General features: G+C 39.1%; 1 protein-coding gene and 1 long non-coding RNA gene across 3 annotated transcripts; one reads left to right on the top strand and one right to left on the bottom strand.

Moving 5' to 3' along the window:
* Nucleotides 1-6261: 6261 nt before the first annotated feature.
* Nucleotides 6262-10078, top strand: LOC113653166. 2 transcript variants are annotated; one of them, XR_007140911.1, is made up of 4 exons: nt 6262-7286; nt 8151-8192; nt 8739-8954; nt 9726-10078. It is a non-coding gene; the product is annotated as an uncharacterized LOC113653166 (long non-coding RNA). The 2 variants fall into 2 exon arrangements; XR_003443051.2 differs by lacking the exon at nt 9726-10078 and having other exon boundaries at nt 8739-9079.
* A 4710-nt stretch (nt 10079-14788) lies between these two features.
* si:ch211-214p13.8 (B- and T-lymphocyte attenuator) lies at nt 14789-18954 on the bottom strand. The gene is made up of 5 exons (XM_027162549.2): nt 18675-18954; nt 16845-17180; nt 16582-16734; nt 16474-16499; nt 14789-16366 (listed from the first exon to the last, which is right to left on the bottom strand). Exons 1-5 carry the CDS (start codon nt 18757-18759, stop codon nt 16070-16072), a joined length of 897 nt encoding a protein of 298 aa, XP_027018350.2. The 5' UTR covers nt 18760-18954; the 3' UTR covers nt 14789-16069.
* Nucleotides 18955-21215: the final 2261 nt, after the last annotated feature.

The raw sequence follows: 21215 nt of genomic DNA, 5'->3' as shown, positions 1-21215 counted from the left end.
TACTACATCCCTGTACATGAGTCATCCATTCCCCTTTGTATATCATACACCCCACCTCCATAGCATTTGTGAAACCTCTGATTTGTTTTTTGTAGCCACAGGGCTCATTGAGAGTGTCAGTCACTTGTTTCGGTCTTTTGTCACACTCTCCTGCCACACATATATTTAATAAGCCGCAGCACCCAAAATGTATCTGTCCACACCGCTGTCTCTACGGAACTGGGCAAGAATCAAGCGAGTCTCCCCTGGAGTTCTTAGTCAAGCCTGACACTTATCAGCCAATCAAAAAAAGAGGCTACACAATGGCCAATCAGAAAATAGCACTATTGTATCTGGGTAAGATTTAACGCAACAACCAATGAAAAAAAAAGCATTTCGTGGAATTGTTCAGTATCATCCTCGTTCACCCACAGAGAAAACCACTGGAGCTGCGAGCATCACTTTGAGCACAGAGTAAGTCATGATCTCCTGTTTTAATGTTACAACAAATTCACAACTTGTTTGACACAAACAATGACATTGTGACTGCTGTTAGAGACGTTTCCCAGATAATCAGCATCAGGTTTTCATGAGTGTCTGTATCTTAGCCAACAGTTTTACAGCCTGTTCACTGACAACACCTGCTCAGAACAAGTAGTCTAGGACAGTGGTTCTCAAAACGGAGGCCTTGAGATGGTGGGCTACTAACCAACAGCACTAAATTGTATAATTTAATATGTTTTGTTTAATTCAAATATTAAGTTTTGGACTGTTTTATGTCATAAATGTTCTTTTTGTTGCGGGGTCGCTAGACATATTTAAAATACAGTATGTCACTTTTGCCTGTCTTCAAAACTTGAGAGCCCTGTAGCCAGTTGGCATCAAATCACATATCTACCTGAGTTAAGTATTACCTAATATTACCTGAATAAAGCAAAACACAAAAACATGAACAATCAGCTACCAAAATACAACCAAGGATTTGGAAAAGAATCAGTCAGGTTTGAGAAAAAACCTTAAACTTCCTAAATAGCTTAAACATCTCATGATGCCTCAGTTAATCATTTGTTGTTAAGAATTGAGAATGGATACGGAAAGACAGTATAACTTGAGTATCACTAAAATGATAATGAGTTAAGTTATTTATTTTCACCACAATTTTCAAAACAATTTATATACACAACGAAACCACTGAGAATTTATCTCTTCTCTACCACATTAAAGCACCTGAAAAATTGACCTCAAGACTATAACAACAATTCTAGTATAATACAAATGGAAGATGTTTGAATTTTAAGAAACACCATAGTAAAAACTGAGTTGCTGTAATAGCCTTTGTTTCTCATTGAACGAGGTGTTGAAAACATTCCTTTCATTCACTTACATGTTTTAAACAGAAGAGGTCAGTGTGAGTCTAGTTACAAAGAGAAAACTTCACTAGATAAGAGTGACTAAAATCAGTGACTAAAATGCCTGCAGAAAATAACAAGCTTTAAATGTTTAAAATAGCTTCAAATGTGACATTAGTTTTATTGGCCAAGAAATAATACAATAAATAATTACAATTCTACAAAGATGAGTGAACCAAAATTCATCCAAAGCACTGTAACAGACTTAATGAAAGGTATCTCAAATGCTTAATTGAGCTTCTTGCTGCTTAGGGTGGCCTAACCAGTTATTAGGTTTAGTGGGCAAGCAATTTTTCACACAGGGCCATGTAGGATTGGATTTTGTTTTCCCTTAATAATAAAAACCTTCATTTAAAAACTTCATATGTTGTGTTCATGTGTTATCTTTAACTAATATTTAAATTTGATTGATGATCTGAAACATGTGACAAACATGCAACAAAATAAAATCAGGAAGGGGGCCAACACTTTTTCACATTCATTCATTCATTTTCTACGGGGAGCCTGTCTCAGGCGTCATTGGGCATCAAGGCAGGATACACCCTGGACGGAGTGCCAACCCATCACAGGGCGCACACACACATTTTCATTCCCTCACACACTCACACACTACGAACAATTTTCCAGAGATGCCAATCAACCTACCATCAACCTACCATGCATGGACCAGGGGAGGAAACCGGAGTACCCGGAGTAAACCCCCGAGGCACAGGGAGGAAACCCCCGAGGCACAGAGACAACATGCAAACTCCACACACACACACACACACACACACACACACACACACACACAAGGCGGAGTCAGGAATTGAACCCCTGACCCTGGAGGTGTGAGGCAAATGTGCTAACCACTAAGCCACCTTGCTCCGCCACTTTTTCATGCTTCTTTAACTGCTAAGGCCTAGAGGGTTTGGCTCTCCAACAAAAACCTGCCCTGTGAATGTAGTTCCTGCATGTATATGTCAAGTCAATTCAAGAAGCTTTTATTTTCATTTAACTGTTTATATCTGACGCAGTACAAAGTGAAATGAGACAACATTTCTCAAGGACCATGGTGCTACATAGAACAAAAACAGAGTTACATAGAACAACATAAAGCTAAGGACTTAAAGTAAGCTGTAAGTAAGTTGTCCTAGTTCTTCATTAACCGCTTCAGTGTGACAAGGAGAATAAACCTTTAATTACAGATTATACTTTCGTAAATCTCTGAAATCAATCCCATACACAATTTTATTAAACTCACAGCATCACATAGTATCTGACTCTTACTGACTCAAACCTGACACTTACTTATTATTGTATATCTAGTCTACTAATCTGATAAACATGTAAATAAGGTCTCAATGAAATAAATCTTTTTGATTTATAAATAAATTATCAGAATTCTTGTTTCCCTGTTGTTTCAATTTAGCACACAAGACTGTATTTATGCCTGATGTTGGAACACCGCTGAACATAGTTTTGGTATTAATGACTCACTCATTTGTCTTAAAGGGAAAGTACAAGATTGCTTATTACTTCTAGAACTTTCTAGGCCATAGAGCAGGCTATAAAAAGCAAATGAAAAAGCTTCCTTCTAAACTAACTTCTAAACTAACTTTTCCCCTTTCATGTTCCTGTTGATCTGTACAGCAGAGTGAACAGGCAGCCATATTTTAGACTCAAACTGTATTTAATTACCTCTTTTGCCACAAAATATAAACCTAAAGCAATTTATACCAACAGGGTTTTTTCCTTTTTGAAGTCATAATTTGACACCCTATTTCTGACTAACACAACAAATTACATACCTTATATTATAGTTTATTTACTTGAAGCTGGCAAAGTATTTCCGTTTTGCTATCGTTACCCACATGTAAAGTACTACTAAATAGGAAATGAAGCTGATGTGAGAATTGAAGTCTAGCTGTGTGGTTTGCACATAGGAAAATCAGCTGAGATAAATTTACTCTTGTCAGAGTTCATAGACAGCATGTGGTCGTGATTGGACTGTGCAGCCAACTGCACACTTGTGTGCGTGGTTGTGGTATGAAACTTTATATAGCGGAAGACTTCTTCCTGCTTTCCCTACTTAAAGTATTTCACTACCTGTGAAATACTTTAGCAGTGATTGAGCAAAGTTTATTTTTTTAATGTAATCTAAAAGCATTATATGCTGTATATTTCAGTGGAGCAACTCAGGATACATTTAGTTTTAGGGAATTTGGAAGATACACTTATCCACAGTGACTTACAGAAGTGCCTTGAATTCTCAATCAGTGACTTTATTGATACTGGTTCACTAGTTCACAGACTAAGAATTAAACACCATTTAGGGAGAAAATAATAAGTGCTTGTTTAGCCCTTTTTACTAATTGGCGTTTTTTTTCTCTGTGAAATAGAAATCGACCTTGCTGACATTTTCAGTGTAAATAAATGAATTAATTTATTGTTGTAATTACAAAACAAAATTTGTCAGGACACAATTGGCTTTCAGTGTGAGACTCGTTCCCTCTGTTGGATAACTTCACACAGATTTTGAGTAGTGCTTGTGGATGTGATGGTCCAGAGGTCCAGGCACTGGGTTCCTAATCAGAAGGTCGGGGTTCAAGCCCACAAGCTGCTGCGACATCTACATTGGGTCCTTGAGCAAGGCCCTTAACCTCACCTGCTCCAGGGGCGCCGCACGATGGCTGACCCTGCGCTCTGGCCCCAGGCTCATAATAGCCTGGGATATGCTAAAACCCTGGGGGGTCGTGGCCTAATGGTTAGAGAGTTTGACTCCTAGTGTTGTGGGTTCGAGTCTCAACTGAGGTGCCCTTGAGCCCAACACCACCACCCCACCACCACCTACTCCCCGGGCGCCACAGCATAAATGGCTGCCCACTGCTCCTGTTCACTGCTGTGTGTCTGCACTTTTGCTGTGTGTGTGCACTTTGGATGGGATAAATGCAGAGAACGATAAATGCAGAGAACGAATTCTGAGTATCGGTCACCATACTCAGACTGTTCCATCAATCTAGCTAGATCCATTTTAATCATCGTCGTCTTCCCCGGACAGTTATGCCAGTCTGCCTGGATCTATTTTAATCTTCGTCTCCCCCGGACTGTTCCGTCAGTCTTCGTGGACTATTTTTCTCTTTTTTTCCCCTGGTGCCCTGCGGCATCACCCCGCACCTTTTTTCCGGTGAGGGACGCCGCTCCTGCCGTTTCCTCCAAGGAAGACATCGCCTCACTTCATCCGCAGGGGGTGTTGCAGGCCCGTGGCGGAAGTTTTTGCCCCCCCCCCTTTTTCCCCAGGTTGTCGAGGTGAGGGTTTGGCCGTGGTGCATCGGGGAAGCTGCTCGGCACATTAGCTCGGCTGTGGACGTTGCTTGGCCCTTCCGCTTGGCGATAGACGTCACTTGGCCCTTCAGCTCGGTGGTGGACCTCACTCGGCCTCCCAGCTCGGCTGTGGATGTCGCTCGGCCCTTCAGCTTGGCGATGGACGTCGCTCGGCCCTTCGGCTCGGCGGTGGACGTCACTCGGCCTCCCAGCTCGGCTGTGGACTTCGCTAGGCCCTTCAGCTCAGATGCGGACGTCGCCTCGGCCCTAAGCTCGGCTGTGGATGTCGCTCGGCCCCCTCTGGCTGCACCACCGTGTGCCCTGCTCCCCCCGCCTGCCTTGCCGTGGTCCTTGGCTCCCCCGCCGACTTCACCATGGTCCTTGCTCCCCCGCCGACTTCACCATGGTCCTTGCTCCCCCCACCTGCCTTCGCCGTGGTCCTTGCTCCCCTCACCTGCCTTCTCCGTGGTCCTTGCTCCCCCCATCTGCCGTCGCCGTGGTCCTTGCTCCCCTCACCTGCCTTCGCCTTGGTCCTTGCTCCCCTCACCTGCCTTTGCGTGGTCCTTGCTCCCCTCATCTGCTGTCACCGTGGTCCTTGCTCCCCCATCTACCGTGCCATGTGCCTCGCTCCCACTCCTGAACCTTGCCAGGGTTTTGGCACTTCGGGAGACGCACCTCAAGGGGGGGTACTGTCAGGGATAAGCATGGACTTTCGGCCATGTGTGTTTGTTATTGTTCCTCGACATGTGTCTGCCCCACATTCGTCTGCTCCTCCCTGTCACCACACCTTCTCCTCATTGTGTCATCATTATCTGTGGTATAAATGTGATCCTCGTTGCCGATGGCAGCGCGGATTCATTGGTTGCGTCTAGTCACGGTTAGGTTTCATGTGTATTATTTTAGTCCTCGTCATTGTCCTGTATTTGTCTTTATCATTTATTAAACCCCATTCCTTTGAAGCTATCATGTGTACGGGTCCGTCTCCTTCCTTTTCTGGTTGTGACAGTAGTCTAGGGAAAAACAGAAATTCTTATAAAAATCTTCTTTTATAATAGTGTCTACTTTTATATGAGTCATCCAAGTGTCTACTTTCACATGAATGTAAGACAGCAAAAAATTCCAATGCTGAACATGGAATCAACAAAACAGTTTTAATATCCATGTTTGGTCTCTAATAAAAAGTTAAGTATTTCTTGAAGTGATAGATCATTATATGTTGTTTGAAGACTTGTTTGGGCTTCTTGGGGAAAAATTTGGCCACCTTGGTGCCAGAACAAAGAACAGGCTTGACCAGTCTTATATCAGAAAATATAGAAGTAATGGTGGCTAAAAGGAAGTAAAAATAATGGACACTTAACCAGAGGAGGATATGTAATTAGTCTTGCCTCCAGAGTGAAAGAACTATGGGGACAATTCACTGCCAGTCCACCAGAGGGGGTGCTGGAAGGGAATTGGTAATATTTGTTTCATGTCATGTGATTGTGTTCACCTGTTTCTAATTCCTTCTTTATGTGTTGCAGTATTTATACCTGCCATTTTGTGTCTGTCTTTGTCGAGTCAGTACTCTACCTGCTGTTGAGTTTTGTCTGCTAGGATGTGGTTTGTTTGTTACCCAATGTGGATTTCCCTGTGTAACCAGTGTAGCCTGCATTGTGTTTTGCGTGAAATAACCACACAGACATCAGATGGTGGTTTGACTCTTCTTTACTTTGTCCCATGCTCTCCCATGCTAAACCAGTGCCGGTGCCAGGACAGGAAATTAACATATACAGATTTATTGTGTAAATCTTCAGCGGCCCAGAAATCGATCCAAACAAAATTTCCTCACACAAGGTGCTTATTCCTGGGACGTAAAGTGACTGTTGGTCATCACTGGGCCAAGTTTTTTCTGGTTGAAGGGAACCAGACCAGGAGGAAACACAGCTCAAAAGCTTGAGAAACGATTCACATTCTGGGTTACTGTTGTGACAGGTTTCAGTATGGACTGGCTACAAACTGTTACAGGAGCATTAAACAGATTGCTAGCTCCATCCATTTCCTGAGATCCCACATACAGCACTGTTTTGTCGCAACTATTTACTACAACTTGCAACTATTTACAAAAAATTCTTGCAGGTCTGACTCAACATTTAGGGGAAGTTCACCATTGCCCATGCTAACCCCCTTCACACATGGGCTCTTTAGTTTAACTGAGTTTTAGGAGGAAGCGGTTCAAGGCCTGCTGTCTCGGGACAATTACTCTTAAAGTGTCCAGATTTGAGGTAGTTATGACAAAACCTAAAGTATGGCACATGCAGAGAGCATATGTGGTGTGCTCTTTGGACTACACACTCTACATGCTGAACTCACACTGACTTGAGATCTGAAGTTCTGTCTGTTCTACCGAGATTAGATGAGGACAGTGAGGCAGTGCATGGTGATAAAACTTCATCCATCATGTCAACCAACTGCTGCATACTAGCATTTGGAGTAACAGGAGACGCATTGGGGTTGAGCTGACCATTTGAACATGGTGACTGACCTAATGAGAGTTTGAGCTGCTTGAGAATATTGGGTACAGGATCATTACAGATTTCTGATGGCAAGTGAAAACAGGTAAGTAGTGTGACAATCCTGTCAATCCTGTTAATAGCGATGACAATCCTGTCGCTCTTGAACCTTGGCAGGCTCCACTGTTCAGCAGGCTTAAACTGAAAAGACAAAGCAAGGCCAGGATATGGACAGTGAGAGACAAACATCAAAACAGCTTTAGCTGCAGGGTCTTAGACACACTTATTACACCTATGCAAACACTCATCAGCAACATCAATTGCCTTATTCAATTGTATCCAATAGTCCATTGGACTCTCATATGCCTGAGGGAGTGTGTTGCAAAAGTCAGCCATAGGCATATTTGAATGCATCAATTCACAGATGTTTTGTTTCAGAATGTTTCCCAAACACTGTGCTAGGGAGCAGTGCAGTAGTCGGCCTAGTAAACTGCGTAAGGACACTTTGACTACATCCCTCCCTTTTACCGCTAATCTGCTAAAAATGAAATCAGTGGCTTCAGCATGATCAGTGCATGGCTTGGCCCACGGTCTCTCTTGATTAATAGGCTTTAATGATGACCTATCGTAATGTCTTCTGGAGAAAAATGAGTCGGTCAGGAAGTCAACAAAACTCTTTACTGTGCCATTAAGCAACAGTCTGTTTCATGATGTTACGCACGAGCCCTCCTAATCTGCAAGCACTGGGCGAGCACTGCGAGTGTTCACAGCGAGGAAACCCGGGAGAGGAGATCGGTGATCAGGCGAGCCATCATGCAACCACGGCGATCTGCCAAGCACTGATCCGATTATCCGAAATGGTCACGGCACCACATGTAACCGCTGTAGTCTGCATTGTGTTTTGTGTGAATTAACCACACGGACATCAGCTGGCGATTTGACTCTTCTTTATCTCTCCCATGCTGAGCAGGTGCAGAAAAGGGAAGAGGAGGTGCCAGGACAGAAAATTAAGGTCAACATTGCACACAGAAATTTAAAGGGGAAGATGCACACACACATCTGTCAGCAATGTAGGGATAAAAACAGACCCAAATGCAGGATAGCTAAAAATATATGGATTTATTAATAAAAACAAACAAAACTAACACACAGACACAAAAAAAGACAACCAAAGACATGACAAAAGGCGTGACAAGAGACGAGGAGTCACGATTAAATACAGTACTAAAGACAATTAGACACATAAGGGACAGGTGTGCAGAGGTGGGAAGGAATAGACAAGGGCGAGGCAGACACGTGAACACAGAATGTAAACAAAAAGCACATGGCCAAAGTCCGAGCTAGATCCTGACAACATCAGGCATATCAGGTATCATAACATTTTTTGTGTAATTCTATACATACATTATACAGTATATATATATATATATATATATATATATATATATATATATATATATATATATATATATATATATAATATATATGAAAAGCACAATTTTCGTACTTGTTACACCTGCCCCATTTCCTCAGGTTGGTCCTCTCACTTCTGTTTCAGCTGAGGATGCCACACGGCACCATGTTTGGTGTCAAGCACCACCCTTTTTTATCAGAGCCTAAAGGAACTTTGGCTCCACCATTGTTCCAGCTGAGGACTTTGCTCCAATTGTGGGTGTTGTGGAGGGCAACGCTCGGAAACCCATGTGGAGGATGCTTCCCTCCCACCCCTGCCGGATAATGCTCTGTCTCCAGGCTTGGATGAGGACGTTGCTTGGTAATGTTGGCTAAGCCGTGGATTTTGCTCGAGCATTTTGGTTAATTAAGAGCATCACTCAGTCATTGAGCTTGCCCATGGATGTCATTAGGAACCCTGGCAGTGGTCTCCGGATCTCTGTATATTTTCCCTGGGCCTTGCTTCATGTGCAAGGGGGGTGGGGTGGGGGGTTGGGGGGGGGGATGGTCATGGGTGACCCTCACTCTCTTCTTGGGTCCTAGTTGGAACAACTCTTGGGGTGTCAGGAGCCACACCTTAAAGTGGGGGAATATGTAGGGACTATGGGGACAATTCACTGCCAGGCCACCAGAGGGGGTGCTGAGAGGGTATTGGTAATCCTTATGCTTACATTTAAAAACAAGTTTTCTGAAGACATTTCATGTTACTATATATTAGTTAGAGTATCTTTATTTCAGTAAGAGATTATTTTAAAATAATAACTAAGAGGCAGATTTTTTATTTACAGACAGCTTTAAATTACTAAAGATTTTTATTAGGTCAGATATTTGGTGGAATTGCTTTTTAATTGTTTAATGAATCAAATGCTTGGAGCAGCCTCGCAAAAGCTTCTGACTTTCCTGCTTATTCGATTTCTTGCTTAAAAGATTTGGTGAATATGTTCACGTTGTACTCTTTAAGTTTAGATGTATATTTGGGATGACTGTCCTGTTAGAAAGATGTCTTCAGTCTTGAGGTGTTGCTTCAGAATTTCTAGATCATTTATCTTGTTTCATCAAGTATCTGATGGCATGGTTTCTGATGTTCCAGCAGAATACGCCCACAACCTGATGCTGCTGTCCATGCTTCAAAGTGGGGTGGGGTTCTCAGCATTAAAAGCCTCAATACATAATGGTGATCATTATGGACAAACAGTTCAATTGTTATTTCTTCTAACCAGAGGACCTGCTTAAAAAGGGCTGATAATCACCTACAAATTTCAGTCTAGAAATTTTCTTTCAGGTCATGGTGATGTAATACTCTCTCATTTGCCAGGACCTTTGTTGTGGTCTTTTTTGTATCTCCTAGGCTGAGTGTATGTGGCTCTAAGATGTGCAAGCCTAGGAGTTAATTTGTGTCTCAAATGCAGTGCCTATGTAGTCCTAAGTTTTTTTTCGTAAATTAAATATGCCTATTTACAAAATTTATGTATTGTTTATTAAAAATGTTATTTAACACTATGTGTCGAGATGCTGATCTGGCACGTGAGTTCTTTTCCTTCCTTGAAGTGTGTTTTTGCATGGTGGAAGTGCTTGCAGGCAGGATGGGCATGCATCAGCTGAGGTGTGAAAAAAACTAAGCTACAAGAGTCCGTTAGTTGCTTGAGTAAAATCTTTTCCTCTAGCTCGAGTTTCACAATGCTTATGTGTAGCACAGGTAAAAGTCTGCGAGTCTGTAGTCCTGCATATATTTATCTATTTTCTATGATTTCTGAATAATTATGAAAAACAATTTATGTAAATTCTGTATAAAATTCTTAACGTGAAAGACATTTCAAACAACCTTTTGATGGCTGCAGAGTAAATATCACTATTTTATGATGTACTGTATTAGGAGTAGCAATTATTAGATTAGAAAGTGAAGTAAATATAATAAACAATTTCCTGACCTTTATACTCAAAACAATCACTACTGTTACATTTGTTTTTACACTAAAAAACTAATTAAGGCATAAAATCTGATTCATGTCACTTCAACCCAGTAATGTGTGCATAGCCTTAGTGTTTTAGATAAGGTCTACCAGTCTACACTAAAAGTTAATGGTGATTTCTTTATATAAACAAATTTAAAGTTTAGTATTTCACACGGCTCTGTTCTATCCCCACTTCTTTCATTATACACTTCATATGGGTAATTTTTTTCATAAACATGGTATTACACACAAATATGTATATTTCAGTAGCTGAAAAAAAAAACGTATACAATGCATTAAAAGCAATTTAAGATTTGAATATGATTTTTTGCTAATCTCTGACTTAAAGCAAATATAAAGCAAATGTTCATGACATCTGAGAGGAACCCACCTAAACAATCATTACAGCATACCTCACTGAAAGCTGGATAACCATGAAGGAAAATTCTGGCATCCTCATTACATATGTGGTTATTCCAGAAAGCATCTGGAAGACCACTTAGTTATACATTCATTTATTGGGGATCTGAATAATGTAATAGATGCAGTGTTAGGCTTAAATATAAAAATAAAATCCCTAGACACTATAACAAACTTATAGTCTTTATAATAGTCTTTATTTTGAATTTTTCATGTACACTGTTGAAAACACAGTAAAATGAAAACCCAGTCTAGACTGTGCAGAAAAAAAAAATATTTATGGTTTTAAATTGTTTTTCTAAAATAATTTATTTAGAACAAAAACAATTAATAGAAATAAGAATAAAATGTGTTGCATGTAGTAGCATGATGTACAATTTTGTTAAATTACAGTTCAGAATGCATATATTAACAAGAATGTTGCTTCATGTTTGTTATTACTATAAAATATGCTATATATAATACTATATAATTTAGTTTGAAGAAACCAGGAAGTGGTTTGAACTACTTCTGACACAAATATTTACTGTCATTTGGACCTGCACCAATAGACCAGTGTTAACAGTATTTATTGTTTACCTATAAATATTGCAAATGTGGTATGATGCAGATCTGTAAAACTGGGCAGATCTGGTCTGGGCTTTTTTCTAAAACAAAGACACAAAAAACAAACAAACAAACACTAGATTGTCTCTATTATGGCCTCATTATTTGGCATGATCTGTCACGTGGACTGCTTTTTTTCCATTTTAGGTCAAGTTGATTTTCCATGTTAAAAATATTTCATTGAATATGTCATCTTAAATCCTATGTCTCCAGCCTTTTTGTGATGATTTGAAATGAAAACATCCCTCAACACTTTGCATCTTGTGCATGATGCAAAAACTGCATGCCAGTTTCAGGAAAAACAAAATAGGGCAATCTCTTTAGCACATCAGTTTGCATATCAACACTTCCTTAGTGGCTACTGCTTAGTGTGCAGTTTTTCTTCCTATTGTCAGCTGAGACCTACTGTATATCTACATCTGGATTTGTTTAAAGTAGAATTATTGCACAGCATCTGAATATGATATATATATTTGACCATTCCAGAATTCTTCTTTTTTTTTACTTTTCAGTGAGTTATTGTAGCATTTACTGGTATGTTTGTGTTTTTACTCCATCAGCATTATTATTATTGTAGTAGTAGCAGTAGTACCTAATAGCACATTTTAACTTGCATCAATTCCACATTTTTGCACACTTGCACAATATCTGAATACAGTGTTTTCAAGTATGTTTATGCTTATGTACAGATCTCTCTCTCTCTCTCTCTCTCTCTCTCTCTCTCTCTCTCTCTCTCTCTCTCTCTCTCTCTCTCCAAATTCCTGCTACATTTGCCGTGTCCTTGCTCGTATCTTAAATTGCTCGTATCTCAAAGCAATTTTCCCCATTTAAATTAATTTAAATCCCATTAATCCATTCCAGATCGCAAAATTCCACTCCAGTTGTATTGTTTATGTGTTTTGAATATGAAAAATGTTCAGTAACTGTATTTATAAATGACAAATATTTTATACAAATATAAATACATCTGCCGGTCGTTTTAATAAAAAACCTGTCCGGTCGGCATATCAGATGTGGTGTAGTTGCACAAGTACAAATCTTTTAACGGATCCAACGCTCAAAACGGATCCGAAAATTACGGATCCACAAATGGTAGGCACCTCACACAGCACCTTTGCAACTCTCCATAGGAAATAAATGACTTCCAGTTTATCGGCCGTCGTTTGTCGTGTGCAGTGGAAAGGTGGCTTTAACCGAGTGAGATGCGGGAAGCTGAGGCAGGGGAAACAGAGCGCACGTGGTTGTTGGGGATTTTTGTTTCGGCGGCTCGGATGCTCGTATCTCAAAAATTTGTTTGTACCTCAAGGCAAAAATTTGGTCGAATCACAGCTCCTATCTCAAAAAAGTTGTATGTCAATGCACTAATATCTCGAGGTAACACTCTCTCACTCACTCTCACTAATTTTCTACCGCTTATCCGAACTTCTCGGGTCACGGGGAGCCTGTGCCTATCTCAGGCGTCATCGGGCATCCAGGAAGGATACACCCTGGACGGGGTTCGAGGTAACACTGTATATATAAAATCAATCAGAAAATGTAGCAGGAATTTGGAGAGAGAGAGAGAGAGAGAGAGAGAGAGAGAGAGAGAGAGAGAGAGAGAGAGAGAGAGAGAGAGAGAGAGAGATCTGTACATAAGCATAAACATACTTGAAAACACTGTATTCAGATATTGTGCAAAAATGTGGAATTGATGCGTTAAAATGTGCTATTAGGTACTACTGCTACTACTACTACTACATATATATATATATATATATATATATATATATATATATATATATATATATATATATATATATGGTATGTTTTTGTCAGGTTGCAAGGTCCAGAGTTCCACTTCAACTTCAATTTTTTTGACAGATGGACTCACATTTTCCTCAAGCATCTTCTGATACACAATGTAGAATTCACAGTGGATTCTATAATGAATAATTAAATTTTAGACACATGACTCTCTCTCTCTCTCTCTCTCTCTCTATATATATATATATATATATATATATATATATATATATATATATATATATATATATATATATATATAGATAGATAGATAGATAGATAGATAGATAGATAGATAGATAATATCAATCAGTAAAGAAATCAATCAGTATGTAAAGAAAAAATATTTTAATAAAAGATTGGGCTGTAGTGATCTCCTACTTGGTAACAGCATTCATGAGCAGAAAATCTTAATGAATTATTCTCTGTTCATCATGGTGGAAAAACATTTCTGAGCTTTACAGACACACTTTTTAAATTTTGTCCAGGCTTAGTAAATATAACACTATTCTGTGTGAAACATGTGGTCCCAGTTATTATTACCACATATTCCTCCGCCTTACACTTTTAGTGAAGCACCAGCTTGACTGTTTTTTTTTCCATTGACTTGAGAACATTTAGTACAAAAACAGAATCATCAGTTTCCATTAAAAAAAACGGTGTGGAACCAAAAAAAAAAAACCCCAAAAACACCTAATGTGCTTTGCAGTATTGAACTGTTTATGTTGCTGTTGTGTATGTGCTGATGATAGAAATTTGGTAACAGCTCAATAAACGATTAAAAAATGACATTCTCAAACACACAAACACACCAACCACAACCCCAAACAACCCCCCCCCCTTCCCCACACTCATGCACACACACAGTAATAATCACACATTCTAATGCACAAATACACAATATTATACTTGTGTTATCAGTCCAATAACTTACACAATTCTCCTAGTTTGTGAACATAGTGTGTAAGAAGGTACAACCACTGGCTGCTTTCTGTTTAACTTTGTTTCCGTACTAAAAAGAGAGAAGGGGCGTCTAAACCACAATGGTGTGTGAAGAGGTCTAAGACCCTTACCATTATTACGTGACTAAAAGTAGAACAGCTGATGCTAGTCATTTTTTCCATGTAATGACACTGGTACACATTTACAAAGAGGTGACAGCTGATGTAGACTATTGTAAAATAATGTTACGGGTCATTTCCTTTGGGGTGACATTTGCAGCCCACTATATATCATTGATATATGAAATGATTCAGTCTGCAAATCATGTTGCAGCAGTGCAATGCAAAGAAAACCAGCAGTTAACCAGTATAACCAGGCATCTTGTTGGTGAGAAAGTGTAGAATCAACACACAGAAAGGAACTCAAATAATCACTACAGGAACTCTACAGGAACTCAAATAATCACTCTTTATAGCCATAGTGAGCTGAAAAGAATCTCAGAACATGTACATACACTCGTGCCAGCCAAGAAAAGGAATCTGAGGCTAAAGTGGGCACAGACTCACCGAATCTGTGTAGATGAACATAAAAAAATACAAGTGAAGTTTTTAACATTTTAAACATCTTCAAATGTATCAGATAAATAAGAAAAACTACTCCAGCACCTACTGTAGAGCTATACAGAATATTTTGGCAATCCAAGCCTACTTTAGCGACATGAAATCATCCATATGTACAAAATATATCTCTGCTAGGGCAAAAACAGTCCTAATTACTACAGTAAATAAACAAACCAGAATTAAGTTCCTAAATTGTTCTTTTAATTACTTAAAGATCTTTTTTTGCAGAACATGAATGGTCTTCTAACTCCATGGTTCTCAAAGTGTGGTCTAAGGGCCATTGGGTGTCTGTGATGTCCCCTGCTTTGTTTTTTTTTTGTTTTTTTTTAAATCACAGGATGACAGTTTAGATTACTATCATCAGCTAAGATGAAAGTTGTCATTATTATTTAGTTATCACAGAGTTAAGCCAGATTGGATGGTGACTTGAAAATGAAAATGACGAGACATACAGCTAAGTATGGTGACCCATACTCAGAATTCGTTCTCTGCATTTAACCTACCCAAAGTGCAAACTCTGTCATTAAAAAGTATGAATGTGGTTGACAATATATTGATATTGAATGGGGGTGGAACCAAGGGAAGTGACTGCGAAGGATCACACACCTGCAATGAGCTTCAGAAGGGATTAAATAGTGAGAGACGAGGAAGACCAATGAACACACAGAGCTGTGTGTATATATCTATAGTGTGCTTTTATATCTAAAGCATGATTTTAAAGCCTACCTTCAGTTTTCTATTTCCCTGAACCTTTCCCAACATGCTACAAGTATATGTTTTGTTTTATTTTATGTACAGTAAGATAGTGCTGAATGTACAAAGTCATGTCAAAAGCAGGAGTAACTGAATGACAGAAAGTCATATATTCGTAAATATTCAGAAACGCTAAAATTATGAATACAAATAAATTAAATCTATGCTATGATCATAGGTGGGGTCTTGGAATTTCCTTTAATCTAAAAAAGCTCCCAATTATTCATTATGTTCTTCTATGAGAACACTTTACACTAACCCCAGCTCCTGGTTGGCTTATCATAATACTCACACTGCTAATTTATTTCCCTCCTCCTTTAACAGAAAACATTGAAACTCTGAAGTTGTCCCAAATTATTTTTTTAGCCAATTCGGATGGATGCATACTCTGATAGCTGGTCTCTTGATTGATGGCGGACTGCAGAAGGTCCACTGGGAGTAGGATGTTGAAGAGTGGCGTAAACAATCTGCTCTGATCCGTCACTACTGTTTCTGTTCCCCTGTTCCATTACTGCTGTACATTTCTGATTGTTTTCTATACACAGAGAGTTCTGCTCTGAATTTAGCTCATCTGTAGTTGCATCATAAATGTTGTTTTGCTCTTCTGGAATTTCCTGGGACTTTCCTGATGTGGTGGTACTCGCTGGTCTCGGACAGTTCTAGAGAGGACAAAAAAGATGTGTTTAATGTTGTAGTAAGAAATTATTTGTACGAATGTGTTTAATGTTGTATTTAAAAAATTATAATGTGTGCACATGAGGCTTACCTTTCTTCTGTGGTTGTTTCTTGAATCTAAAGAAAAACATTTATTAATTTATTAGTAAATTTACATTAGATTTTAAAATATAGCATAATGCGTAAGTATAAAACTCACATTGATTTATGCACAGGAAAGAGAACAACATCACGAACAAGACCAGACCGAGGGTTCCTAAGAAAATGAAGACATACAGAAGTCGCCTGTCATCCGTCTCCTTCTCCTTTTCTGGTGCGGTGGTGCTATTTATACTGGTGTAGCCGGGAGGATCTTTGAAAGACAGTCAAACATCATTATTTTTATTTTATATAAAATTATAACTAATTTCAACAATCAATTATAATTTCCATTTTTTTAGAAACTGAGATTCCATTCCTTACCTGAAACATTGATGTTAATGTTGTGGCTTTCTAATGAAAAGCCTGATGTAGTAACCTTACACCTATAAATGCCACTATCATCTGGCACAAAGTTCCTGAAGTGTAAATATGAGATTATCTCCTTCAAGCCTGTTTGTTCCTTTGTAACTGTTACTTGATTTGTTTCTTTGATGTGTACAAACATGTTACCAATGTCACCAATTTTTATCCATTCGACAACAGGAGTCTCATTACAGTATGTCACAGGGCAAGAGATGTTTAACTGGTGTTCTATGGAGGCTGTGTAAAAGGTGTTCTTCCGAAGTTTGATTTCAGGGACACATGAAGTAACAGAATCTACAGGAAGCAGATAAAACAGATGGGGTAATACAGAATATAACTGCAAAATAAATGCACAGTCCCTTAATGTGATATATAGATAGATAAATAGATAGATGGATGTTTTTTGTATTTAATGTAATTACATGATAATAAATGCTCTATATTCTACAGCTCATTATTTAATGGTCTATTTGGAATTAAGAGGAAAGCTGGGCCTCTTCATTACTGCTTCAGTCTCAAGAGCTCAAAAACTCTTTTGCTAAATATTGCTCCTAAAAAACAACATTTGTCTCACAATGCAAGAAAAAACAGTAAGATTGGGCTAAGATTTTTTGTTTATAGTCCAACTTATTCTTCAAAGACCCCCAAATCATTTTGCAATAAAATGTATCACATTTTAAACCAAACTAAACATTGCAATTTTTTCATCCTTGATTTTTTTTTACAAGCAGAGTAAAAAAGACAAAACTGAAAGTCAAACAGTTGTGTGTGATTTGTATACTGTAGCTGTTATTATCTGGGGTTTTCTCTGCAAAAAGTGTTGCAAAAGCATGCTTGGGCTGTACAAATCACACAGTCGCAAATGTTATGTACTCAAAATACATGCAGACCATATTTTTTATAATGGATTTAGTCTAAAGTAAGATCACTTCAATAAACAGACTCAAGTCTTATCCATAGAGATAGTTGATTACATTACACATGTATACAAGCATACGGCAATGTCAGCTCTGAATACATCTTTATCCAGAGAACTTGGTTGTATAAAATAATTCAAAATTAACCATCTTAATTTAGATTCCATGAGTCTCCACATCCGGTTTGTGTTAAAAATTCTACAACAATTCTACATTTATGAACAGATACAAACGAATCTAAACAGGCAACCAAGGGATGGATGGATGGATGGATAGATAGATAGATAGATAGATAGATAGATAGATAGATAGATAGATAGATAGATAGATAGATAGATAGATAGATAGATAGATAGATAGATAGATAGACAGATTTATGACTGGATGGATGGATAAATGACTTTCTGATGGTTTTATTATTTTCATTTATACATTTTCTTTATTCTGCAGGTCATTTTGTTAGACATATTTTAATGCCCTATTGGAATTAACAGGACATCATAATCTCTTTGCCAAACCTTTGGCCCATAAAACAAACTGTTTTGCTCAGTGTAGGAAAACCACTTAATATATTTTGGGGTAATATTTTTGTTTCTAGACCACACTGAGAAAAACTACGAAAGCAGCATGTGTCACGATTTTGTGTTAGGCTACCAAGTGAGACACGCAAATGGACAAAAAACAAAGTTAGACTTTCCGTTTTTTTTAATTGTTCGGAATCAATTACTTAAAGCAAAAAAATAAACCTGAAAGTTCTGGGAAGGTTTTCAGAAAAGATTTTAATGAATGTAAATGAAATACCTGAACTAACAAATGACAACAACAACTGCCATAATGACAACAATGGCTAAACAAAAACAAAATGACTTACCTTGTGTATCTGCAGGTACAATGAGAATAAAAACTACAAGTATGCTAATAACTACAGAGATCAAAAACTGAACCGGTCTTGCCATGGCAAATGAAGAAAAAAAAACGTAATAAAAAAAATCTAAAAACCTGTTGATCTTCAAGACAGGTTCATTTTCAGTGCTTTAGTCTGGAGTGAGTAAGTAAAGATAAAGCACAGTCTACGCCTTCTCCTGCTTTCACTCTGTGCCTCCCTCTAAGTCTCGCACATGAACACACACACATGTGGTTTCCATTTCCTTCAATACAGTCACCTTTATTTCCGCCTCCTACACGCTACTTAGTCAAGTGCTGCATTGCTAAAATTTTTATCTTTGATTTCTTTCCAGTGTGAATTCACTCCTTGGTGTGCTGCGAATGTTTTCCATCCAGATGGATAGAAATACGATATACTACAATTCTATACAAAGCTACGTAGTGTGTACTGCTCATCTTTTGCGCAATATGTGTTTGTCCTATATGAATGTTCTTAAGAAAATGAGGACACACAGCATCACAGATATGAAACCACACTCTTCTAAAGACACTCTGCCAGCATTCCTTACCACATCCAGGCAGAGGCAGGATTGGTGAAGGTGTTGGTAATACATTTCTACTGTATAAATGCTCTTTTAGAATCTAGACATGTGGAGGTTGTCCTGGGGTTAACCACACCTTACGTATCAATCTTTTTGGAAAGTTGTTTGCAACTTTTATTGTAGGCCAAACTGAAATAAAAATTACAGCCAGATTTACAAGGGTTTCAGTAACACTTACTTTTTTGATCACTTTCCTGATTAATATTTACTATATTCATTTACTATATAACATAATATTTACTATATATATATATTTTGATTGAAACAGATGAAACAAGTGTATTTCAAATTTCCATTTCTGTTCTGTGTAAGTGAAAATGAATAATAAAATTCTGTATTCTATAATATTCATTCATTTTCTACCGCTTATCCGAACTTCTCGGGTCATGGGGAGCCTGTGCTTACTGTATCTCAGGCGTCATCGGGCATCAAGGCAGGACATACCCTGGACGGAGTGCCAACCCATCGCAGGGCACACACACTCTCATTCACTCGTACACTCACACACTACGGACAATTTTCCAAAGATGCCAATCAACCTACTGTCAGGACTCAGCCCAGACTTTGGCCACGTGCATCTATTTACGTTTCTCGTCACGTGTCTGTCCCTCTTTCGTCTGCTCCTCCCTGTCTACACACCTTGAGCACGTGAGCAGGTACGTTTTCTTCTTCCATTCAAACAGATCCATTCCAACTCTCTGCCATGGACGTGCTGGAAGTGAAGAAGGTAAGAGTGGCTTGCAGTGAACGATCTTGTGGCGATTGCAGGTGTGGCACTGTTCCACCATTTGACGGATGTGTGATGAAATACCCGGCCACCAGACGGAGTGTTGTGCTCGAGCACGGCACTTTGTTATCCCCTGGTGCCCGTCATGTATCCGTTTTAGTATGTCGCTCTGCAGCATCTCTGGAATGACAAGTCTGTCACCTTTAAGCAAAATGTCATTAGGTACAGTCAGTTCTGCTCTCACCTGCCAGTATGGTACCAGCTCTTTGCTCAATTGATGTTTTTCAGGCCAACCTGCAAGACAGTGTGCTTTTACCTTTCTGCAGGTAATGTCCTCTGCTTGAGCTTGTTGAATAAGCTCCAGTTTGTTGTCAGTTACAGGGACGGATGACACAATTGTATCCACAAAGACCTTTACATCCTTTTCCAGCTGTAAGTCTGCCTGTGATGGACCCACCTCCAGTGGTGCCTGTGAGAGTGTATCTGCCGTGATTAAGTTTTTCCCTGGAACATGCTGAATATCAAAACTGAAGCGCAGCAAGCGAAGGCGAAATCTGAGGATTCTGGGTGGTAGTTTGTCTAGTCCTCTGCTTCCCAGCAGTGGTATAAGTGGTTTATGGTCCGTAAGCAACGTGAAGTGCAGACCTTGTAGATATAAAGCCAGTCTCTCACATGCCCATGTGACTGCTAGTGCTTCCTTTTCGATCTACGCATAGCGCTTCTATGTGTCTGTTAGACTCCTGGATATGTATGTTACTGGCTTCCATGTTCCGTCTTTCTGTTTCTGTGATAACACGGCGCCTAAGCCGTAAGATGATGCATCTGCAGCAACCTTTGTCTCTCTGTCCTGGGAATAAGCAGCCAGCACTTTTGGTGAACTCAATTCTTGTCTTAATCTTTGAAACACTTGTCTCTGAGGCTCATCCCATAGCCAATCAGATCTCTGTTTAAGCAGTTCTTTAAATGGGACGGTGAATGAAGCAAGTTGTGGCAGGAATTTAGCAAGGTAATTTGCCATTCCGAGGACTCTGCGTACATCTGCCACACTCTTGGGCTCTGGCATATGCAGAATAGCACTGACTTTATTTGGATCTGCCTCCAACCCTTTTGTTGTGATTTTGTTGCATTTCAGTTTTAGCAAACTCACACTTTTCATTCAGCGCAAGTCCCACTGCTTGTAATTTTTTCAATACTTTGT

Source organism: Tachysurus fulvidraco, chromosome 6, assembly GCF_022655615.1.
Source record: "Tachysurus fulvidraco isolate hzauxx_2018 chromosome 6, HZAU_PFXX_2.0, whole genome shotgun sequence".
NCBI classification, from domain to species: Eukaryota; Metazoa; Chordata; class Actinopteri; order Siluriformes; family Bagridae; genus Tachysurus; species Tachysurus fulvidraco.
This window is presented reverse-complemented; position numbering and strand designations above follow the sequence as displayed.